This window comes from Antechinus flavipes, chromosome 2 (assembly GCF_016432865.1).
Source record: "Antechinus flavipes isolate AdamAnt ecotype Samford, QLD, Australia chromosome 2, AdamAnt_v2, whole genome shotgun sequence".
Lineage (NCBI taxonomy): Eukaryota > Metazoa > Chordata > Mammalia > Dasyuromorphia > Dasyuridae > Antechinus > Antechinus flavipes.
This window is the reverse complement of record NC_067399.1, coordinates 102163111-102189410: the sequence shown is the minus strand read 5'-3', so window position 1 is coordinate 102189410 and position 26300 is coordinate 102163111. Positions and strand designations below refer to the sequence as shown.

The window sequence follows — 26300 nt, the reverse complement described above, 5'->3', positions numbered from 1 at the left end:
TATGTATCAATGTACATACTGACTTGGTTCAGGGGAATCTTATTAAAATCTTTGTAGGATTTTCTACAATAGCTGTTGTTACATATCTTGCAATTATACAATTATCTTTATGATATTCCTTTAATATATTCTAATCATATCTGATGCAAGGTAAGATGAACATGAAAGGATATTTCTATTGCCCCAATAATACCTAAAGAAACAAACTAAAATTCTGTTTTTCTATTAGTTATGCTGGCTTATTGATCAGTCACTTGGAGTAACAATAGTGAAATTAATATTTATGTACTGAAACAATGTCATTCTTAACATGTATGCATTCTTTACCTTCCACTGTGCAAGTGAAGAAGAATTGAACTGGCAGAAAGAAATTCAAGTGTTACACAGAACTGAGTATTATTATGCAGGGTATAATAACCAAAATCAGTAACGTGATTTTGGCTACAGTGACAGGCATACTGTTCAGAACAAAAGAGGTAATAAGTCTTATTTATAGTCTGCCTTTGTCAGGCCATATCTGAAGTATTATATTCAGTATTGGGCCTCATATTTTAGGGAAGATATTAGCAAACTATAGTTCCCCCAGAGGAAAGTGACCAGGAAGAATAACGACCAATATTATACAAGATCTGTTAAGGGAATTTAGCATAGAAAAGAGAAAAAGTATGGGAAATATGTTAGCTATCTTTAAAAATTTGAAAGTAAAATAAGAGTTAAACATGTTCTACTTAACACTGAAGGCAAAATTAGCAATAATGCTGCAGAGGAAAACATATTGACTTGGTCTGAAGATAAATTTGTTAAGAATAAGAGTAATCCAAAAGTAGAATGGGCTATCTTGAGATGTAGTGGACATGATATTGGGGAATTTTTTTGTTTAGCGGTTTGATTATATGGTTTTTGAGATCACTTTCATAATTCTGCATTTTTTTTCTTTATATATTACAATAGCCAAAGAATTTATCCCTTAATTACCAACCTACTAGTGATCTATATGTAAACTCTATATTTAGATGGATTGGTCAGAAGACATAATCCTACTACAGGAACTATACTCAAATATTTTCCACTTTGGAAGAATCTACCAGAGCTTGCATTTCAGTGGTACATCCTTTTAAGAATCCAGGGTCATTTCAGACATATAAAGAACACTACCAAATTTATAAAGACAATTCTTAACAGGTAAATTGTCAAACTTCATGAAAAGGCAGTTTTTAAATGAAAAAATCAAAACTATATATATAGTTATATGAAAAATGTTCTAAATCATTATGACTAGAATACAATTTAATATAATTCTGAGCTCTCATACCCATCAGATTAGCAAAAATTACAGAAGGGAAAAATGATAAATACTGGTGGGGACATAAAAAAATTGACACTAATACACTAATGGCAGAACTATGAATTGATCCAACCATTTTGAAGAGCAATTTGGAAATATACCCAATTATACTCTTTGGAAAATCACTATTAGATCTGTTTCCCAAGATAAGAAGGGACTAAGGTAAAGAATCTATATATTCTAAAATAAGTATAGCAGTTCTCTTTGTGGTAACAAAGTACTGGAAATTTAAGGGATGCCCATCAATTGGATAATGACTAAACATGTTGTGACATATAATTGTGATGGAATACTACTGTGATATAAGAAATTATGAAATCAATAATCTTAGAAAAAACATGAAAAGATTTGTATGAAATAATGAAAAGTGCAATGAGCACAATCAAGATAATGTTATATATAGTAAAAACAATGAAATAAATATGAAAAACCAAGCTATTCTGAATATTTTAAGTACTTAAATCAGATAAAAGGGACCTATGAAGAAAGATGCTATCTACCTCCAGAGAAAGAAGTGTATAGTATGATTTGACATATATTTTAAAATCTGTATCAAATAATAGTTTTCTCTGGCATAGAGTGAGGAGGGAGGAAAACAATTAGGAAGTTAAAATGTAACCAAAAAATTTAACTAATTTTTTTTTTTTAGTTTGAAGTACATAATAAATTTTATACATTGTTTCAAAAAGGGGGGGGGAGGAAATCCAGGGAGAACTCTATGCAAAGACATATTAAAGTAGGTTTTTACAGTGAGAAGAAAATGTAAAACACAAATATAAAATAATCTATAAATATAAGTACAAAATCACATTTCAAAGCTAATATAAAGGATTTTTGGATGATCCTTTTTTTGTTGAATTCATAGGTATAGATCTGAAAGGGATCTCAAAAGCTATCTAGTTCAACCCTCCTCAATTTGAAGATGAGGCAATTCAAGCCAAAAGAAGTTAAGTGATTCACCCAAGGTCACACCACTAGTAAATTAGCTTAGCTGGCATTCAAACTCAGTTCTTGTGACCTCACAGCAAAAATAATAATTCATCAGCTCAGAAGAAAAATAACAGATCAAAGTTGCACGACTGAGTAAATGTTATCTAAAATAAACAATGTATGGATTTATTTTACTTTTAGCAGGAAGGTTTTAATTGAAAAAAATAGGAAATTAACTTTTGTACAAACAAAATGAATGCATCTAGTATGTAACCCTTATGAATCCGGTAAATATAAGGTCAAATCTCAGAGTTGTTTTCACTTTTATTGGCTTTATTATTAGTGATTTGAAGATTTATTTATATGACTGTTAATAGTTTAACATTATTCTGAGTACTACTTATATTCTTTGACCATGTATCTATTTAAGAAATGGTTTCTCACTTTATAAAACCCTCATCTGAGAAATGTGACAAAAAGATTTTTTTTCCTATTCAACTGCTTCTCTTGTAATTCTAGATGCATTCGTTTTTGTCTTATTATATTGAAATATAGATTTTTTTTGGGCTGGGTTTATGCTGTAATATGCTATTACTGAAGTTATTGTCTCAATTGCTAATTGACCAGTATTTTCTAAGTAAACCATTATGTCATCAGCCAAAAGGGATAATTTTAATTTCCTCTTTGCCTTTCCTTGTACCTTAATTTCTTTCTCGTCTTATTGAAATTTCTAGCAATAGCCATTTCTGTTTCTTTTTAATTTAGATAGATACTTTTTATCATATTAAGATTCCTATATGGTTACATCTTGAAGGATGTTTAACATAAGTGAATCTTGTATTATATCAGATTTTTTAAATGTGTCCAATGAGATAATCATGTTGTTTTGGATGTTTTTGTTTTTAGCGTGATTATATCGACTTATTTCCTAATGTTGGCTCATTCTTGCATACCTGGCATCAAGTTGGTTATAATGAATGCATAACATTGCATAACAATTGCACAAATTATAATCTATTAGAATTTGATTTGAAAAATTTAAATTGATTTCATTAATGACACTAGTCTATATTTCTCCTTTTAGTGCTTTCTCAATTTTTAAGAATAATCTGTTTAGTGTCACTATTAATTTTATTTAAAAGTTAGATAGAATTCTTCTGTCAATCCATCAGACTGAAGAGATTATTTTTCTCTCTGTTACAACCTTTAAAGTTTCTTCTACATCTTTTTCTAATGTTGAATTACCCACGATCTTTATTTAGACTTCTGTTAATTTGGATATTTTATCTTTGTGGAGATAATCTATTTCTTCTGTATTCTTAGTTTGCTAGTATACAACTGTGCATAATAAGGTCTATTTTTTTTAAAGTTCTGGTACTTTTTCTGTGATTTTATTGATCTCCTATTTTATTGGTTTTTCTTTCCTCTTTTAAAAAATCAGATTAGCTAAAGATTTATCAATTTTGTTAGATTTTCAACAGCTTTTAGTTTTATTCATCATTTTATTCATACTATTTTTGGTTTCAAATTTATCCATTTCTCTAGTTTTTTTTTAATATTTCCTCTTTGTACTCATTTTGTGCTAATTAGTTTGTGCTTATTAGGTTTCTAATTTTCAAATGTATGTTATCCAAATCTCCTCTATTTTATTAATATGTGCTTTTAGAGATAGAATTTCTCCCATAAGGACTACTTTAGCTGTTATCTCACAAATTTGGAGAAATGTTTCAACATGACATAGTCTTTCATGTAATTAACGTTTCTATTTTTTTGAGGGGAGGAGCTTTCATTATTTAGATTTTGCTATTATGTCTCCATTTGAGTCTGTTTTGTTTGTGATCTCTAAATTGAAATACTATTTTTATTGTGTTATGCTCTATAAGGGATGTTTAATCATTTTGTTTTTTTATATTTATTTGAAAAATCACTATAACCTAATATATGGTCAATTTTTGTAACTATGTACAGTAATCCTTTGTACACTGCAGGGTTTAGGGGCATATGATCTGGCAAATAATCAGTGATCTGGAAAATGCATGCAAAATTGTTTGGTCCTCCCTTAGTATCAGAGTTTGAATTATAATGGTATTAAAAGATACAGGGAGAGGCAGAGCCAAGATGGCAGAGTAAAGGCAGGAAACCATTGAGCTCTTCCCCAAACCACTCTAAATTTCTTTAAATGATAACTAAACAAATTTTAGAACATCAGTGTAATGCTCTCTCTAAAATGTAATGTTCTATATTAAGGTTTTCTTGGGGTCTTTGGGAGCAGCCTTCGTTTCAGTTCAGTAATCACCACACGAATAGCCAGAGGTTAAAGTCCAAATCCTTTATTGTCTCCTTCAAAGTCTAGTCTCCTTCACTTGGGGCTCAGCTAGTTTTCTGGAGGCCTTCCAGAGTCTTGGTTTCAGTAGAGAAGTGAAGGAGGAGAGCCTGGCACCTAGGTGGTATGAGATGGGATGAATCTGTCTGAGTCCAAGGGTTTGTGCTCCAGCCTTCAGCCTCCAGCTACTACAAAGGTAGACGATGGAATGAATCTGTTTCAGCCTCTGAAAGCTTCTAGTGCGCTTGTCCTTTTTTTGGCCCTGAGAGCTTCTCCCTTATATGTTCCACACTGAGTACAAACCAACCATTATATCACTAGGAAACCATTATTTATTGTAGGATTGTAAATCAATGATAAACTAGATTTAACCATTGTCTCAATTTCACTTAGTACCTTGTTTCAAGTTCTGACTCCTAACATCTCCTTGTAGGATTAAATCAATCATATTAAACCATGCTAAATTAGATAACCATTGTCTCTATCAATTTCACTGACTTAGTACCTTGTAAGAATCCTTTGTTTCAAGTTCAAAGTTCTGACCATAGCACATCAGAATACACAAAAAGATGGAGTAGGTCAATTTTCCAGCTGAAGACAACTTAGAAGGTCAGCAGGAAAGGTCTATAGCACTAGGATGGGAGCCGAACCATGCAGACCCATTACAGGCCATGCCCAGCACAGTCCTGGCCCTAGCTCTAGAACCAGCAGGGACCTTCAGACCTCTGAATCAGCAGCAGCACTGGCAGCTTCCAGACTTCTCAGCCCAGAGACACCAAAGAGGACTTGGAATATTGGCAAGAATGCTTTGTCAATAGGGTGAGAGGGCCCTTAGGAGGCATACCAGGACTGAGTATGAGCAGTGGTGGAGGAGACAGCAGCTGGAGGACTCAGCTTAGCTCTATTTCCTAGCTCTGAGAAAAGGCTCGGTTGCTGTAACACACCAGATTTTATAGCTACAATGAAGTGAGGACCCTCCTAACAGCTCCAGGACAGGAAAAAATATGGTCAGTTCCTAGAAAACAGCTGCACCAAATTCCTGAGGTTTGGGACAGTGCACCCTTCACCCTGGGAACACAGCCCTACTTTAACAAAGAGTTAAAATGCCAAGTAATAGGCAGGAATATGAGTAGATAACAGAAAAACATTCTGACCAGAGAAAGTTACCATGGAGACAAGGGAGATCAAAACACACATTCAAAAGAGATAATAAAGTCAAAGCTCCTACATCCAGAGATTACAAGAAAAATAAGAATATGTCTCAGGTCATGAAAGAGCTCAAAAGGGATTGTGAAAATCAAGAAAGATGAAATATTAAGAAGAGAATTGAGAGTAGGATGATAAATGTGAAAATATGAATTTTAAAAAGAGTCTGGACATCATCTTTCACATTATCAAGGATATTCTAGAATCAGAAGGTAAAATAGAAATTGAAAGAATCTACTGATTACCTCCTGAAAGAGATCCCAAAATGAAAACTTCCAGGAATATCAAAGCCAAATTTTGGAATTTCCAGGTTAAGGAAAAAATAATGCAAATATCCAGAAAGAAACAATTCAAGTATAGTGGAACCACAGTCAGGGTAACACAAGATACAGCAGCTTCTACATTAAGGGAGCAGAAGACTTAGAATATGATATTCTAAAAAGCAGAAGAACGAGGATTACAACCAAGAGTCCCCTACCCAGCAAAAGTGAGTATAATTCTTCAGGGGAAAAGTGGGAATTCAATGAAATAGAGACTTTCAGGCATTCATGATGAAAAGATAAGAGCTGAATAAAAAAAATTGATTTTCAAATACAGGACTCAGGAGAAGCATAGGGAAGTAATCAGGAAAGGTATGACATAAAGGACTCAATAAGATTTATCTATTTACATTCCTGCATGGGAGGATGATATTTGTAACTTATTGGAACTTTCTCCTTATTATGGCAATTAGAAGAAGTATATATATAGATGGTACAGGTGTGAGTTGACTATGAAGGGATAACTAAAAAAATAAGAGGGATGAGAGAGGAATATATTAAGAGAAAGGGAAAGCAAGAAGAGGAATGGTGTAAACTCTATGCCATAAAAGAGGCAAGAGAAAGCTTTAACAGTGGAAGGGAAGAGAGACTGCAGAGGAGAGTGAGTGAACCTTATTCCCATAAGAATTGGCTTAAAAAAGAAATAACACACACACTCAATATTGCTATAGAAATCTATCTTACTCTGCAATAAAGAAGGAGGGGAGGTCATAGGGGAAGAGGAGAGGGTATAGTGGGGGAGGGAGTGGTCAGTAGCAGGACACTTTTCAAGAGGGACAAGGTGAAAGAAGAAAGAGAAGAGAATAAATGGGGAGAATATATAATTGGTAATAGTAACTGTAAAAATAATTTTGAAGCAAGTTTCTCTGATGAGGCCTTATTTTTCAAGCATATAGGGAACTAAGTCAAATTTATAAAAAAAAAAACAAACAAACAAAATTAGATCCATGTCCCAACTGATAAACGATCACAAGATATGAACTATGCTCAACATCTATAAAATCATACATATACTTTGACCTAAGAATACCACTATTAGGCATGAATCCCAAAAGATTTTTAAAAAGGAAAACTGACATGTATATACAAAAATATTAATATTTCTCTTCTCAGAACAATAAAATTAGAAACTGAGGGGATCAATTGGAGAACAGCAGAAAAAAATTATGATATGTAATTTTTATGGAATATTATTGTTTTATGGGAAATGCTCTCAGAAAAACCTGGGAAGTCCTCCATGAACTCAAGCAAAGTGAAATGTACTGCATATAAAGAAATTGCAACATTCTAGAATAATCAGCTGTGTACAACTTTGCTCTTCTCAACTATACAATGATCCACAACTTCTCTGAAGGACTTAGGTGAAAAATCCTATCCATATCCAGAGAAATAACTGATTATGTCTGAATATAGATTAAAGCATTCATATTCTCTCTCTCTCTCTCTCTCTCTCTCTCTCTCTCTCTCTCTCTCTCTCTCTCTCTATTTTTCTTGAGGGTTTTTTTTGTTGGGGGAGGAGAAATGTTTTCTTTCACAACATAACTTTTATGGAAATGTTTTTTATAACTTCACATGTACTTTCTTAATTGGGGGTGAAGATAGGGATAAGGGAAAGAATCTGGAACTCAAGGTTTTAAAAGCAAATGTAAAAATTGTTTTAAATGTAACTAGGAAAAAATAAAAATATTAAAGAAAAAAGATACAAAACATTGATATTATATAATATTATACATATTTTATGCATTTCTGAATTTTTTTCTGTCATCTATAGGCTTTGCATGTCATCTGTAATTTCTCTAAAACTCCCCCAATTCCCATTTAATTTCTTATGCCCACCTATGATATACTGAAGGTGTAATATATCAAAACTGCCACTGGAAAAGCCACAATGTGGAAGGAATAATTGTAAATGGTTTAGGAATCACATTCTGAAGATATTATAAAATCTTTTAGCTCTATTCTCCCCAGAAATTTATTAAATTCTATACTTTTCTTTTTACCTGTTAAATATGTCTAAAACTAAGCAAGAGATATTAAAGTCTCCTATTATTACTATACTGTCTATTCATAATTCAGTTAATTTTTCCTTTATGAATTTAGATATTAGGGCATTGGTAACAAATGTTCAAATACTGTGATTTCTTTCAGGGTAATATAATTCGTTTGTTTATCTCCAATTATGTTGTGAATTTTTGCTTTTGCTTTATCTAATAGCATGACAATAATTCCTATTTTGGCATGTTGGTTCAAATTCCTTTTTTTTGGAGAGGGGGAGAATATTTATTTAGAAGCATATGCAGTCTTTTAACAGTCCTTGTATTTATCATCCTTCCTGTTTAATACCTTCCCTAGTGATTTTTTTTGCTTGTGCTCAGGGTTTTTAAATAAGTTTTCTTCCTCCTAAAACTGATAATTTTTGTCTTTTTCCTTCCTTATTTCCTTTTGTTACTTCCCCTTTGATGGTGGTTCCTTGGGTGATGGATTCCAAAGTTTTCTCATCCTCCTCCCATGTTGGAGAATTCATTTTTCAATGGCTTCATTCCTAAAGTGAAATCTAGAGGGACAAGATGATTCAAAATAGATTATAGTACCTTTTCCTCAAGCCCTGGTACAGCACCCTGTCCCAGTTAATTCTAGTTTTTAGTTTTGTAGTTAAGTGCTGCAATTCCAGGCAAGACATGCTCCCACTGTTCTGTACCTTCCCCTTTTCTGAAAATGAATGGGTAGTTACAATCTTTCACTCATTACCACCAAATGATATGGAAAGATCAGGGATAGAGTGTGCCAACAAAGACTATCAGGGAAATTGCTGAATAATAATCAGATGGACCTTCTGTCAGAATATGAGGGCTGAGAAACAAGGGAGGTGAGTACATATATTAGAAATTCAATTTCTCTTCTGTTCCTAAGACTTATCTTGTTGGGCTTCTTTTGTGTCCTGGCTCAGGGACTGTTATTTGGGGGTTTTCTGCTTTAAACTTGGCTCATAATTTCTCTGTGGGTGAGTTTCTGAGAATTAAGCAGGAAATGGAGAAAACATCTAGTTTTTCTTACTGGAGAACTAATGCATAATCTCCATCCATAATTTTCTATGACATTCTATGGCCAAGTAATGGCAAAATACATTCTTCAAGGATGTAAAGTGGTAGACAATAAAGAAGTATTCGATAAGAGTGGGCAAACAGCAGCTAATTTACCAGTGGAAGCAGGAAAACAGAGATACAATACTGAAAAGGAAATGGACTAGTTATGTAACAAAAAGCAGTAGCCAAAGAACTATCCACATGATTGACTGAAATACACACAACAAGGAATCTAAAGAAAGACTTTAGCATGTTGTCTCATAAGCTGAAAAAGTATGAACAGACTGTGATCTGTGCCATTAGAGAGAGTATCCACATTGATGAGAACAAAGATGCATCAAAATAAGAAGTAATAACAAACAATTCATTTATGTAATGCCTTAAGATGTACAAAACATTTTCTTCACAACAATCCTGTGAAGTAAAAATATTATTATTATTATAACAGGGACCCCGGGGGTCTTTGAGAAAAGATACAATGAAGAAGATATAGAAGATGAACAATGTTGCATAAAAGTAGAGCAAGCTGGAAACACAGATGGGGAAAAGAACAAGGAATTGAAATATCAAATTGTCTCCCCTAAGGGGTTATCTTGATCATTTCTTTCCCAATTTCTTTTAAATACTTATTGAAATTTTTTGTTTCTTATCATCTTAACTTCCCAGTGTATTCTCTCCTCACTGAAAAAGCTATTCCATATAACAAATTCAGATCTTATTTAGAATTGATCTTGATTATTAAAATTATACAATAGTTCTAATATTTTTGATGTAGTTGTTGCTATTCTTTCCATTTACATTTAAAAGTCACTATATATATTATATTTATGGTCATCAGTTACCTATATCATTCAGTCTATGTGTTATTTAAATGTCTTCATAGTCATTGTTTCTGATGGTACAACAATATTCTATCATATCTATCTACTATAATTATTTAGATGCTTCCCAGTAAATGAGCATCTCCTTAGTTTACAATTATTTATTTACAAAAAGTGATTTATATAACTTCGTTGGAGTCTATGAGCAATTGGGAGAGCTCTGGGTCAAAGAGTTTTTCTTAATATTTATTTTCTCCTTATCCACTGACTCTTTTAATATCACTTATAAATAGATATCAAATTATCCTTTAAAAATTTTCATTTGATCCTGCTATTTCCTCAAACTATAGTTCTTTATCTCCCCATCCCATCCATATTAATGGGAAAAAATGTCTATACTCCTTATTTCCATATTCTCATCTCATAATTATCAATCTTTTGCAATCTGGCTTTTGAAACTCATCCATCACTCAATTAAAACTGTTCTCTCCAAGGTTATCAATGATCTCTTAATTGACAAATATTATATCCTTTTCTCAGTTCTTATCCTTCTTCAAATCTTTGCAATTTGTCAATTATTCTTACCCGTTCTTGCTTGGATTCATTACATTGTCCCCTCTTAGTTCTCCTGTCTAGTTCTCAATCCCCTTTGTAAGATCATCATCCTTGTTCCATTTCCTATTTGTGCTATGAACATACCACAAGGTTCTGTTGTAGGCTCTTTTTTCCTGTCTTGGTGACCTCATCAGTTCAAATGGGTACAACTATCACCTCAGTGCAAACAATTCTCTGTCTTACCTATCTAGATTTAGACTTTCCTTAGCTCTACTATGTACCCAACTGGCCAAGAACACATTTCCAACTGAATATTCTAAAGAAGTTCAATATGATCAAACAAAACTCATTCTTTCCTTCAAAACTCTCTCTTTTTCCTAACTTCTTTTGTTTATTAAGAATACCACTAACTTTCCAGTCATCCAAGTTCTCAAACTAAGCACCACTCTTTGTTCTTCCCTATTTTCTCTCCTCATATCCAATCAGTTGTTAAGCCTTATCAATTCTTCCTCCAAAATGTATCTCACATTCGCCCACTCCAATTGCCACTCTCTTAATTCTATCCCTCCTCATTCTTTTCCTAGACTAATGCAATAATCTAATTGGTCTCCCTGTATCCAATATCTTCCCGATCCAATCCATCCTCCATACAACTGAAGGAGAAAAGGAATGAAGGTCCCAAGGGCCAGGCCTTAAAGTTCAGAATCAGAAACACAGACTAAAGGGGAATGAGTCGCAATAATTATTTGCTTAATTTAAATCAGGCATAACCTGGAGAAAAGTCTACTAAAACTGCTATAGGCATATGGTGCCTATCCATTCCCATCCCAAGAAGAAAGTAAGCCCAAAGAAATGCTAAACTGACAAGTAGAAAAAATTAAAGCCAAGAGAAAGAGAATCAACATAACAGAGATCCAAGGACTGCAGATAAGGTCCAAACAGAAGTGAAATGAAATAAAAGAGCCACAATACAGATGACTTTTCTTTTCACTGATACTGAGTTATAACCATTGTATATGTAGGGGAAAGGAAGAAAGAGGATATGATAACTATCAATTTTGAGTTAGAAAGGTTAGTAAAATATGTTAGAAGGGCTATATAGGCTCCAGTAGGAAGGGGCCTAAAGGGAACTGAATATCATACATGCTATCAGACATGTCAATGGGATGGTTTTTCTGAACTATTTTTTTATTTTTGTTTTTAAATCTTTGCTACAAAAAGTTTACTTTGAAGTGGCAACAGTTATTTTGACAAGAATGTAAAAACAAAAAGCATCAATATATTTTTAAAAATTATATTCATGCTTCCAAAATTACTTCAAACACCCAAGTTAAGATACCCATGAGAAGACTCCAAATTAACTCCATTTCTTTGACGGGGAGGGAGGTCCACAGGTGTGGCATGCTGCATTTATTTTCAAACTTTTTTAATGTATTGTTTAGTTTTGCTGATTTTTTTTGTCTCCTCTTCTCTTTCTTTAATAATAATATTGAAATATATGAGATTTCTGAGGATATAATAGGAGAAAATCTGGTGATGCAATATAAAAGAAAGAAATCACTTAAATTTATTTTTAAAAATTTTAAATCCAAAAAATTCTATTCTAAAGATTTATTTTTCTATCGTGAATTTATGTTTAGTAATATATTTGCTATTCAGGAAAGCCTTTTCCTGAATCACTACATTCATCAAATTTATCTCCTATGAATACACTGATATTGAAATAGGGGGGAAGAGACATCATAAAGGTCTTGTGGCTAGATTACAAGTCTCTCTCTCTCTCTCTCTCTCTCTCTCTCTCTCTCTCTCTTCTCTCTCTCTGTCTCTGTGTGTGTGTGTGTGTGTGTGTGTGTGTGTGTGTGTGTTTTAAATAAATCCTTTTTTATATGTAGGGCCATTATTAGCCTAAGAGCTTGAAGGGGAACTGAGGGTGCTTTGAAGGAAAAAAAAACAAAATAGTCCAATAGAATGCCTAGGATGTGGAGAAACAAGCCAGAGATTTTTGCCATATCAAAATTGTACCCAGGTCCTCACACCATGAAGGATGTTCCAAAACAGATTATGTAAGCAAATCTCAAATGTTTCACATTTCCTTATGCTATATATAAAAGGATACTTTAATGTATAAAACATATCTTTGGAACTCTCTTAGCACCTAGAACAGTGATTTGAAAATTTAGCAGCTGCTTGATAAATGATTGCCTTGATATGAATAAAATATTGATAGTGTACAAAAGCTCCTTTCCACATATCTCCAAGCAGCAGCTATATAATCCTTAAAAAAAAAAAAGGTCTTTTATATATCATGATGCTTGTTTCTCATTCTATGGTGCTATTCATAAGTATGCTTATATACTATATAGATCCAAAAATGCATACAAAAAAGAAAAAGAAAAAAACCTTCAATACTTTCAACTCTTTCCTTGTAGACACAGGAATAATTCATCCTAAGGGCTCAGTTTTTTCAGATGGCAATGTTTTTTTTTAAAGCTCTCCCCAGGGCCATTTTTAGATTTTGCTGAATATACTTCACTGGGGTTATTTAGGTCTTTCCAGTATCTTTACCCTCAGCAACTAGGGAGAAAAGAGAAGAAAGGGCAGCAAAGAGAAGGAAAGAAGAAGTAGGGAACCAGAAAATCAAATGTTTCATAGTTCAAATGAAAAGAGAATAAAATAAAAGAATCCTTTCCTCTTTACTTTCTTTTTATTCTCTTTTCTCCCCTTCTTGATCCTGTGTCCTCTCTACATTCATCGTCCCTTTTTCTTCTCCCTTTTCTCTCCCTTCTCCTCTTCCCTTCCCCCATTTTCCACCTTTTCTCCCCTTTTTACCGATTTCTTCTTTCTTCCTCTTCCACTTTCCTCTTTCTTTCCTCATCTTCCATTCTCCCCCTCTTCCACTTTCCTCTCTTCTCTTTTCCCACTCTCCACCTTCTCCTTCCCTTCTCCACTTTCTCCTCCTTTTTCTCTCCCCCTTTTTCCTTCCTATTTCTCACTCTCCCTCTCTCCACTTACTTCTTCCTCTTTCCTTCTCTTTGCTCCCCTTTCTCTTCTCCCTCTAGTGCCCTTTCCCCTCTCCCCCCTTTCTCTCTTCCCTTCCCCCATCTCCACCTTCCCTTCCCTTCTGCACTATCCTTTCTCCAGTCTTCAACTTTCTTCTCTGCTCCTCCCCCAGATTCCTCTCCCACTTTCTCTATTTGCCCCCTCCCAAGGGAGGGGCGCGCCTCTTTTCTGCGCATGCGTGTTAATTCTCCTTTCCGCCTGTCCTCGAAGCGGGGTCGTGGCAGGGCCAGTGGCTGGTTAACCCTGGTCCGGAGTCTTAACCCTCACCTTTTCTCCTCCCTCATCCCTTTCTAACTTTGACCTTTTCCGCTTTAAGAGCGGAGGTGCGGCTGAGAGAAGGAGCTTCATGTCCTACCCTGCACTCTGCCGAACACCTCGTAGTCCACGGATTTGAGGGTCTTGGCAGTAGACATGGCGGCGGCGGCGGCGGATCCCCGTCCTAAGAGCCGCGGCAGGAGCCGGGAGACTGAGGCGCCCAGGAAGGGGAGGGGGAGGAGGAAAGGGAGGGGAGCCATCGGTCACGGTGCGCCGCCGGCGCGCCCCCTTCGGCAGATCTGGGACGGGATCGCGCAGGGAACACGCTTCTGGGAAAAGCGAACGAGCCTGGGGCGGCCAACGAGGGCGGGAGAATAAATTGAAGACCCTTGGAAGGAATGAAGGAGAACAGAGACACAATCTCCCACCGTCGTGCAGCACAGGCAGGGCGCCCTGGCCTTCTGCTCTGGACTCGGCTGCAACCTTTAGTTCTGTTGGTAGCCTAATGTTTGTCAAACATCACTTGGGTGCTAGACTTCTGACTCAGGAAGTCAAAGGGCAGACTGCCGAGGATTGAGGAGTTGGATTGCTTTGGCTATTGGCCAGATCTGGATTCCCACCTCAGCCTAGTCGTAGAAGAGCCATGTACAGCCTTCCTGACAACCAGGGAGTTAATTTTCCGAAAATTCAACGAACCTAAAGAATGATTCTAAATGGACCCATTTTGGAACTAAGAAGTGAAAGGAAAATTTGCCCTAATCCCATTTTACAGATAAGGAAAATGAAGCCCGGAACAATTAAGTGAATTGCCCGAGGTTGCATGGCTAGTAAATTAATTGCTATTAGTATTAGCAATTAGAGGATAGTAAGTAAATTAGGTGATATTTAAATCTGGGTATGTCGATATTTAGGCAAAGGACCTGAGTTAAAATGACATCTCTATTAGTACTAATTTTACTGTGGAAGTTATTTTTGTTTTTAATGTGAAGGATTACCCATTCAATTCAAACACATAAAGTATTCTTTATATGCCGAATGCTCGTTGAGGCTCCAGGAAGTATACCGTGTAAAGCCAAGGTAGCTTCTCGTAATGAAATTTAAAGTCAAGTAAAGATAGAGGATTCTCTTGGTGAGTATAACATACAAATAAAATAGGTTCAAGCAAAGTGCAATGTCAGGTCCAAGAAGGTAAAGTTAGGATAGATTTTTTTTTTTTTTTTGGAAGACAAAATCTAGCAGATATATACGCTTGTTAGTAAATATTCTTAATATAATTTAGAATTATAGCTTACATCCTATAACACTTCGAGGTTTACAAATCACTTAAGGCAATCCTGTGAGATAATAAAAGTCTTGAAGGAAGTATAAACAAATGCTAAAATAATCCCAGCAGGTAACGATCTTGGGGTAAGAGTGGAGGGAGGAAAGGGTGCATATTTCTTTCTCTCTCTCTCTCTCTCTCTCTCTCTCTCTCTCTCTCTCTCTCTCTCTCTCTCTCTCTCTATATATATATATATATATATATATATATATATATATATATATATATATATATATATAATTTTAGTTACATATGTATATATAAATAGAAAACAGAAGGTGAAATTGGTGAGGATATGAAAAGACCTCAAGTAAAAAATGATGTTTGAGATGACCCTTGAAGGAAGCCTGGGGTTTCTGAGAGAGGTGAGGAAATTCCACTCATAAACAGCCAATACAAAGGCATGGAAGTGAGATGGGACACTACATATGTCAAGGCCAATTTGGCTTGATTGCGGTCTTCATGGAAGTAGGGTTGGGGGAGGGGGAATAATGTGCTGGAAAGGACCTATATCATAGGTCCTATGATATACCCAGAATCACCCATATAGTAGCTGATAGGATTTTCTGATTCAAGAACCAATGAACTTTATGATTTCAGAATTTCCCTCTCAATCCCTCCACTCATCTTTCCCCCTTATCCCCTAAATAAGAGAAAGGAACAAATATGTTAGGAAAAAATTCCTAACAACTAGCTGTCAATGCAGTGGACTGTCTCAAGAGATGGTAAGCTCCCCTTCTTTCAAGGTCTTCAAGCAGAGGCTAGATAACTCACATCAGGAATTTTAATGAGGGGTTCCTTTTATGAGTTAAACCAGATGGCCAACTCAACTCTCAAACTTTCAAAAATTCTGATTCTATTTGCAAAGTTAAGGAACTTGATTCCTAATGTGAGATGTGATTTTTTTTCAAAGATGATCTAAACTTCCAAATTTTTCTTTTGTAAAAAAGCATTTCCCATGCTATACAATTCACCACCTAGATGCCCAGGGAATTTAGTTTCTTAAAGTGGTTGGAACTTTGGTAAAGAAGAGAAAGGATCTTAGTGTAGGCCTTATATTCCTCAGTTTGATGAAGTACTGATAAAATTTTCTTCATTCAAGCTGAAAGAGTGTAAGCCTGTAAAAATATTTATCTTAGTGTTTAAAGAGAAAAAAGGAAGCTTTGATATGGCTTACATGTTAATAAAAAAATTGTCAGCACAAGGCCATGACACTTGAGATCTTGGGCCATGTTGAGGTGGAATCATCATTACAGGACATGTAGCTAATTCTGAATCTATCATCTTATCTAGACATCTTCACAAGAATAACTTAAGATAATTTATCAAAAACTTTGTTAAAATTGAAACAATCTATTTCTACAACATTCTCTTCATTTTTTGGTTGTTGTTCAGTTATTTAGTGATTCTTCATGTTCCCATTTGGGTTTTTCTTGGCCAAGATGGAGTGGTTTATAATTTTCTTCTCCAGCTCATTTTATAAATGTAAAAACTGAGGCAGAGTTAAGCGACTTGCCCAAGGTCACACAGCTTGTAAGTTCAGATATGAGCTCAGAAACATGAGTCTTTCTCACAGAAGGCCTGGGCCTTTATCCACTGTGGTGGCTGCTCTTTCTCTTTATACCATGATGCATAATTTTATGGTATGAAATCCTGATATTAAATAGTTATAGCATAGCCATTTCTTCCTAAGTTACAAAGGAGTTTATTATAGTCATCAATTGATGACTTTGTTTAGACTATCGTAGGCCAAAACTTTTAGGTTTCACTCTCAATATTAAGGACTAATTTTTAACTACCCCAATTATATTGCAAGAAAGCTGGTTGCTAATTTATGGTTAGAGCAGAAGGTAGGGAGACGTGAAAGAACAAATATGGAAAACCAAAAATCCTTATCTTAGGACAAAAAAAAAAAAAATTAGAAGCCTGGTAAGTGAAACAAAACAAACTGGTCACAAAATTAAAAGATTAGAGCTTTTGAAATCATACTTGAAGCATCATGCCAAAACACTTATTTTCTGCTATATAAGCTCTTTTATACCCTAAACATTTTTTAAATTTTTTGCTTTTTTGTTGACATAGCCATACTATTTTGCTAAAATTATGCAAAGAATCAGTCTTTATGCTATCATTTTTGTTTTCCAGAACATCTTTAGAAAGTGGATGTGTCTTTTATGGTAACACGGACCTCTCAGAGAACAAATATCCTGCTAAATATTTTAGCAGCTTGGACAACCTTTAATAGAGCAATGTTGTGCTGTTGAAACCATCCTCTGTTCAGTTAGCTAAATGAAAAACTATGGAGACAAGAAAATGTGGTCTAATAGCCTATGATTCTACATCCTGAAGCAGTAGAAAGAAAATATTTATAGTATGCCAACAATGGTACATGTGTCCAGACACCTGCTGTTAATGAATTCGAAGTCATGTCTAATGGTAAATCAGTAGACCAATTTCTTAGAGAGACCACAGGCTATGTTGTATATACTTCAAAGCCTCTCAAATAGATTTTAATATGGTAACCAGTGATCAGTGTTTGGGGTAATATGATTCCAACTCTGGGAGGGGAAGGCAACTTTCCAAAGCTTCTTTAGGCCTCTCTTCAGCAATACATTGAGCTGCTTATTTTCTTTTGGGATTATTTTGAATCATTGTATTGCTGAGAATAACTAAGTCATTCATAGTTCTTCATTGTATAATATTACTGTTACTTTTCATGTTCTGGTTCTGTTCATTTTGTATCACTTTATGTAAAGCTTTCCAGATTTTTCTGAAATCATCCTGCTTATCATTTATTATAGTACAGTAATATTTCATCACCATCATATAGCACAACTTGTTTAGCCATTCCCCATTTATTGGGCATTTTAGCAATTTCTAATTCTTAGCCAACACAAAAAAGTAATGCTATAAATATTTTTGTGCAAATAGGTCCATATATAACTATATATAGTATTATATATGCTCATATAGCACTAGCCTTTTAAGTGGGCAAAGAGGGAGGAAGAAACTTGTATCCCTTTAGAACAACAGTAATAATTTCAAAGGATATTGGAGTGGGAATAAGAGAGGGGGGATGGATTAGTTCTAGTCTTATGATTTGAAGAGTGATAAGACCAATAAAGGGTTAAAAATGCAATAGAAAGGAGGAAGGATTTATTTTTTTTTTCATAATTGGGGTATATAAGAAGTGTACATTAATGGACAAAGGAGAAAGAAAACAGACATAAAGTGTTTTTGTGTACAGGTATACCAATCTCAAATGGGAAATATTGGGAACAAGGAGCAGCATGTCATTATATACAGGGAAGGTAAGGGTCATAAGAAAAACATTTCCTGTTTCTGATGTGGGAATTAAAAAGTCAACTAGAATCTTAGGTATTTTAGATAGTGACTTAGACATTTGGGAAATAGTTAAAGCAATACTGATATGTGAATGTAAATATTCTACCATAGGAAAAGATGAAAAAGTGATTTCATAGAATCCTGTGTAGTAGGAACTGATGCAAAATGAAATAAGCAGAACCAGAAGAATTTAAAGCAGTACAACAAAAAATAGAAAGAAAAACAACTTTGAAACTAATAAATGCAGTCAAGCCACCTTGTCCCTGAAAATCTGGAAATACTCTAGAGGTGTGACATTTCTTCAGACACAAAATGGAAAAGGGAACATACATTTTTATACATGGCTACTGTGTGGATTAATTTTGATTATGCTAAACTCCTTCATCCCTTACTCCTTAGTGTTTTTAATTGAGAAGAAGAAAGGGAAGTTAATGAAAGGTGGAGTTAATTTAGAAGATGCTGTTGATGGTAATGATGCTTTAAAAGGCCATTGTAATATTTTAAATTTACATAAGGAGAGTTCAGTTACTCAGCTAATGATGAGACAAGCAGAACTGTTTTGAAATGAAAGTAGAGTTATTCAAAGTTTCATTTGCAGTCCTTTTTTGGGGGGAGCATGCTTTGATTCATATGTGAAAATTTTTTATGTTTAAACAATAAATATAATTTTAAGATACCAAATAGGTCCTTCCCTGCATGATTAAGTCCTTAATATAATTGAAAAGCTTTTGGTCATTGGATGAATATAAATGATGTCATGAAGGAAATACCTTGGGATTAATTGAAAAGAATGCCATTTCCCATGGGGCTATGTCTAAAATTAGCAAACTAATTTGGAGTTAGTCGATGGATCTGCAAATTCAGAGAATTTTCCCTGACATGAAAATTGTTTCTCTCTCTCTCTCTCTCTCTCTCTCTCTCTCTCTCTCTCTCTCTCTCTCTCTCTCTCTCTCTCCCCCCCCTCTCTCTTCCTCTTTTCTCCCTCTCTTCTTCTCTCCCTCTCTCTGTCTCTCATCTCTGTTTTTCCTTTCACTAACTTTAACCATGGCACAATCTTGTCAACCTCAAAAGGTTGGAAGATCTAGGGTTGTAGAGTATAGGTAACAATATCTTGGGAGGAGAAGTAGATGGTACCATTGTTAAAGGAAGTTTAGGGACACAGAATAAACAAAAAATGCTGGCCCTCTACAAGCAGGCATGAGAATATCTGGTGCATGCTCTAAGGACCAAAAACAGGCCAGAAGTAAACCATTCCTGCTTCTAAGACTGCCCCGCCCCCATTGGCAGTCCCCCCATTACACATTACATTTCTAATGTTTAAAAGTTGACAGAATTTTCTGGTCTGTTGCTGCCACCTACCAACTGTCCAAAGCAAGGCAAATAAAGTCTTGATAAAAAATCTAAGAACATCAGTGCAGAAAGTTTGTCTATCATTTTTCTAACATACTTCTAAATGCTTAATGACCTTTACACCGGAATCATAGTTTCTTTTCATATCGTCCTTACCCACCTACTGTGTGAGGGCTTCACTTTTCATATGATTATTGTTCTAATACCTAGTGTACTTTAAATCTAGGTTCTCTGACTCTAAATCCAGCTCACTTTCCTTTATCACACTATTCTTTCATGCAGCTCCAAACTTTTCCTATTCGGTGGCTGTTTTCCTAATACCTACAAATACATTTGTCTCTCACCCATTCTCACAAAACCTTTACTGGATCCTCCCATCCCTTCTATTATCCTATCTTTCTCCTGCCTTTGTATTAAAACTTGAGAAGGCCCTCTACAATTAGGCTTCTACTTCTCCTCTCAACCTCTTCTTAACTGGCTTTGAACTGGCCCCCTTTTCATTTCCAAATAGGGCAGATGACATCATGGGTGATACCTTGACTTGTGAGTGAATTGGATTTAAGGGAAACAGAGTTGCACAAAGTCAAATCACTCTCATTCTCTCTTCCAGAGTCATTGAATTCAGTGGAAAGACAAAGGTCTAGCAGTGGTCCAGGTCCTTGTGGATGACTTTGGTGTCCTCAGGGTTTGACCGAATTGGAAGTGTTCCACACTGACTACTTCAACTGCCTTCCCGACTTAGAACAAATTGTTCTCATCTGTTTATTCCATCAGAGAAAGGCTTCATGTCCTTGGGGCAGACATCCCCCAACTCACCACAGGTTTGAGAACCATCCATCACCTTCAAGCTGATTTAGCCTGTCTGCTGAGCTGGTTTTAGTGGGGTTTGGTCTTTGTGCACACTATAGATTTTTGGTAAGAATTGGGCGATAGATGGATGCCAAAAGTGGAGGGCTTGACCAACCTTCTTCATCCCAAAGGTACTAGTCCTCTTCATATAGGTTAATCCTCTATATAGTCTGCTACTTATGACCCATATCTAAAAGCTTGGTGTTTTCTTTGATTTGTCCTTTTTACTTCCCACAGCCAATCATTGTCAAATTCTGTCATTTCTATCTCGGCCGTGTTTTTAGCCTGTTATACCCTCTTCATCAAGACAGCATAACACCTTGGTACAGACTTCTTCACTCTCCATCTAGACTGCATTGTAAGTCTGGTATCACTTTACTTTTCTGGCCTGATCTACAGTTTCTCCATCTTCATCATCTATGCTTCAGCCATACTGAATGATTGACATCCTTCATACTTGTCCCACACTAACCCTTCATTCAAACCTTTTTTAATCTGTTCCCTATGTCATACCTCCTTTTGAAATTCCATTTTCTTTAAGACCCAGATAAAGTAATTCCCCGCTTTTCCAATTCTTAATCCTTCTTTTGTGTGTCAGGAGCTTAAGACATTGTGGGGAAGAAAGAAGAAATTAAGTATATTTTATACAAGTGTGCTATATAATAGATTTCCTCTTTAGCAAGTTTTTGCAGTTTTATAATGGCATCTAGAAATATTGGTTAGACACTATATATGTTAATTGGTAGTTTGAGAAGCCAATTTGGGATCAGTGTTCAACAGTTTGGATATAAATGCTGAGCTTGTTTATTTTCATGAGAATTGGAAATGGACAGGAGAGATTTGGAGTGAGTGGGTTGCGATAACATGTTTGGGATTCACTGGGATCAGTTTGTTCTCATTTGAGTGTGAGACTTCTTCATAGCTGCTATATTGTGTTAGAGACACAGTGAGAATGGAATAGCTGTGTTTCCTTTGGAAATAAACTGAAAAAGGAAGGAAAGAAAAGATAGGTATATGGTGACCAAATTGCCAAATAGTTCCTGTCTCCATGCACATTTGGTCTATGAAGTACATTGTAATAAAAGACTACTAAATTTTGGTCTATTGCAAACAGAAGTGAATTGTGGGTTTCTGAGATCCTTTATGAGATTCATTTCAAAGATCATTCATGCATTATAGGATGATCTAAAACATCGATTTACATTTTTATGCATTTATATGCCATTTTACCCTACAGTTGTATATTTGTTCTATCTCCTTAGTAGAATGTGTGATCCATTCAGAGATCTGTGAGAGAGTCACAGATTAATCTTTGTATATTGTGCTGTTCTGCCCATAAGGAGGAATTTGACGTTACTTATTTTGTGGCTATTCTAGATGCTTCAATAAGATGGAATATTTTTCAGCTTCTTTATTCAGTCAATGGGGAAAATATCTTTGAAAAGAAGGTTAAAATTAGAGACTGATTTTTTGAAACTCCTTACAAGGAAACTGATTTAAAATAAATTTATTTACTGCATCTATTTCCTATTTAATGTATAGGAAACATTCCATTATAATTAACTCAGAGGGGTTATCCAAATTCTTTTGTGGTAATAGAATTTTGTTGTATTATTAAATAGGGCTTAGAAAGCTTTTTGTAATAAAAGTAATTTTTGTTAGAACTATTTCTTCTAGTGTTTTGACCTATATTTCTTAAACATCATAATTGTATTTCTATGAAGAATTTTTCAAAATAGCAAAATATTTTGATGTTGCGATTTTTATTCCAGTATAATTTATCAGTTGTTACCTTAAAAGACTAGAAATTATCCCGGAATTTATGCCTCTCCTTATATATTATACACTACTAGCTTGTTTACCTGGGCTTTTCTTTGGATAGTTATAATTTTTTTAAGGGTTTGATATGTAGTAATCTCATTTGATTTTCTCCTACAAAGGATAGATTAATCTCTCTCTCTCTCTTTTAGATGAGGAAACAATCCTAGAGGTTGACATGCCTAAAAATCATTCAGCTAATTAATGACAGAGCCAAGATGAAAACCCAAGATTAGAAATCCAGCTCTAGGCTATTTCTACTAGCCTGCCTTTTTATATTATTGCAGTCTATGTAATTTAATAAAACCAAAATTATAGCCTGTAATTATCATTAAAATTAATCACTTCCCAACTCTTAGCTCTAAGCAAACAAATAACTTTTTATAAATTTTATAAAATAAATTTTATATTTAATATCTATTAAATTTTATAAAGTAAATTTTTAGCTCTAAGCAAACAAACAACTCTTAAAGAACCTTGTAAGACAAGACATTAAAGACATGAAAGACCTGACATCAGGAGTATCAAGATGTAAGTCCTCACTTAACAACCTTTATTGACATTTCAGCTGCAGTAGCTGGAGACCCAAAAAAGTTTAAGAAAAAATAACTGGCCTAATTTCAATTTGTGAATAATATGTTAGTAATAAAGACCAAATGTTTCTGTGTAGAGGAAAACTAGCATCTTTTTGCAAAACCTAGTAAAAAAAAAAAAAGCCCAGGGAGAAAAAAGCAGGGAGTTGGGCATCTGAGTTGGGAAGATTGAGGGAGCTCTGCTGATGAGGAACACCAAGTCCAGGATGAGGAACCAACCAGTCCCTGATGAGTGCAGAAGCAATGGGGCAGGAACAGTGCTGATTGTGGGCACTTACAAGAGGATGGAGTTACTGGTTTGGGGTACCAGGCCAGAGAGGAGAATTGAAGAAGTCTCTGAGGCCAGAGATACCAACCTCCCTCATACACAAAGACTAGAGGTAATTATACCAACAATCTACTACAAAATGATCAGGCAAGGGAGAAAGAACCTAACCACAGCAAATTATAAGAAGAGGGAAGACTGGGCTTCATTTTTAGATGGGGATGAAATCAAAAAAAGCCTCTCCTACCCCAAAGAGTAAACTTCAAATGATCACCTGCCTCAAAAAACCTTAAAAGTAAAATTAGAGATCGAGGGAAAACTTTTTTTTAAAAAAAATCAATCCAAGAAAAACAAGATGATGAAAAAAAAAAAAAAAAAGGCAAACAACTAGAAAAGAAGATCCAGAATCTTGAGGAAGAAAATGATTCTTTGAAAGCTAGAATTGGACAAGAAGAAACCAATAAAATCATGAGACCAAGAGATAATATAGCAAAATATAAAAAAATGAAAAAATAGAAGAGAATGTGAGCTATCACATAAGGGAAAAAACTAGATCTAGAGCATAGATTATGAAGAAAAAGCATAAGAATAATTGGATTACCTGAAAGCTATGGCCAAAAAAAGAACCTTGATATAATAAAAGAAATAATTAAAGAAAATTGACCCAAAGTGTTAGAACAAGAGGAGAAGGTAGAAATAGAAGAAATCCACTGAACATCACTCAGGAATGGGTTAAAAAAGGAATAATATATGTATGTAGGTATCTGTGTGAATGGATTAAAAATCATAATCCATCAATATGTTGTCTACAAAAAACACATTTAAGAATAAAAGAAAGACAAAGAATAAAAATGGAAGGTTGGAGGAGAATTTATTTTGTTTCAGTTTATGCAAAAAAGGGAGAGCTAGCAATTATGATAATTTTACATGATAATTTTATGGTAATTTTACAAAGACCATATATTAAACCATAAAAATTTTATAGTTAAAAGGAGAAATATTACAAGTATTTTTTCAGATCATAATGTAATAAAAGTTAACAAGGGGCCAAAAATTGTAGATTAAAAACTTAATTATAGATTAAATAACCCAGTTGTAAAGAATGAGGGAGTTAAAAAACAAACCATAGAGATAATCAGTTTCATTGAAGAGAATGTCAATAATGAAACAAAGTATCAAAACCTAAGGGATACAAGAAAAGCAGTGATCAGAAGAAAATTCATATTTTTAAATGCTTGTACCAATAAAATAGGGAAAGAACTAGAAAGCAGTATGACAAAAATTGGGCATAGATCAATATCTTATACCATTTACCAAAAAAAGGTGAAAATGGATACAAGACCTAGATAAGAGATATTACAAGAAAATTTGAAGGCCTTTTAACATTACTTATCAGACTTAAGGATAGATGGACAATTTATGAATAAAGAGATAAACAGAATGTAAAAAAAATGGATAATTTTGATTCCATTAAATTAAAAAGGTTTTGTACAAATGTAACTAAGATCAGAAAGAAAGCAGAAAATTGGGAGGAGTGAATTTTATAAACATAAACATAAAGGTCTCATTTCAATTATATAAAAAACTTTGTTAAATCTATTAGAATATGAATCATTCCTCATTTGATAAGTGGTCAAAAGATATGAACAGGCAGTTTTCTGATGAAGAAATCAAAACAATTTATAGTCATATGAAAAAATGTTCAAAATCATTATTAATTAGAGAAATACAGATTAAAACAACCTTGAGATATTTTTTTAACCCCTTTCAGATTGGCTAAAATGATTGAAAGGTTAAGTGACAAATGTTAGAAAGGATATGGACACCAATTAACTATTGATAGGATTGTGAACTGACCCTACCATTTTGGAGCGCAGTCTGGGATTATGCTCAAAGAAAAATTAAACTGTCTATACCTTTTCACCCAGCAATATCACTACTAGCTTTATTTCCAAAGATACTTAGGAAAAAAGGAAAAGAACTTATTTGTTCTAAAAATGTTTGTAGCAGCTCTTTTTGTAGTGGCAAAGAATGAGAAATTATAATGATGCCCATCAATTAAAGAATAGCTGACAAGTTGTGGTATATTATTCCCTGTGGTATAAAAGATGATGAGAATGATGATCCTAGAAAATCACGGGTAGACTGGCACAACAAAACGAAGAACAAAATGAACAAAACCAAGAGAACACTGTATACACTAGAAGCAATAGTTTTAAGAACAACTTTGTGCAAATGTCATTTTGACTATTATAAATATCCAAATTAACTACAAAGAGCATATGAAGAAAGAAGTTATCTGCATTCAGAGAAGGAACTGATCAGCACAAGTACATATAAAATGATTTTGCATACATATACATATTTGTATATAATGGAGTGAAGGAAGTGGGAGGGAAAGTAACTTTTAAAAGAATAACAAGGTATATATAATAGATTTGCTGTTTCATGTATAGCTCTTTTAATTATGCTATGTTATAGAAATACTTGTTTTATTCCATAAATTAACAAAAAAATAAATGAATGAATTTTTAAAAAAAGAAATATGGGAATTACCAAAATGTAATAGACACATACTGTTGGAAAAATGGCACTAAGACTTGCTCAATGAACAAACTTCAAATTTGTTTTTTAAAAAATGTATTATCATGAAATTCAATAAAACAAAGTATGCCTGTGTGTATATACACATGTATACATATACACACATATATACATAACAATGCACATACACACACATATATAAAACAAGTACTTATTAATGTGGAAATGATGTTCAGGCAAGAAATTATACTTAAATATATAAATTTGAGACATAATCAAAGATAACAATTGAACCCAAGGAATGTGATGAGATGATC

At 34.3% G+C, this 26300-nt stretch overlaps 1 protein-coding gene across 1 annotated transcript in view; it reads right to left on the bottom strand.

Annotated features, from left to right (window-relative positions):
* ACYP2 (acylphosphatase 2) overlaps positions 1-14253 on the bottom strand; it is a 208609-nt gene extending 194356 nt beyond the window's left edge. Inside the window, exon 1 of the mRNA XM_051975272.1 lies at positions 13999-14253. Within this exon, the coding sequence (XP_051831232.1) occupies positions 13999-14158 (160 nt within the window). The 5' untranslated portion in view covers positions 14159-14253. The remainder of the gene's footprint in view (positions 1-13998) is intronic.
* Positions 14254-26300: the final 12047 nt, after the last annotated feature.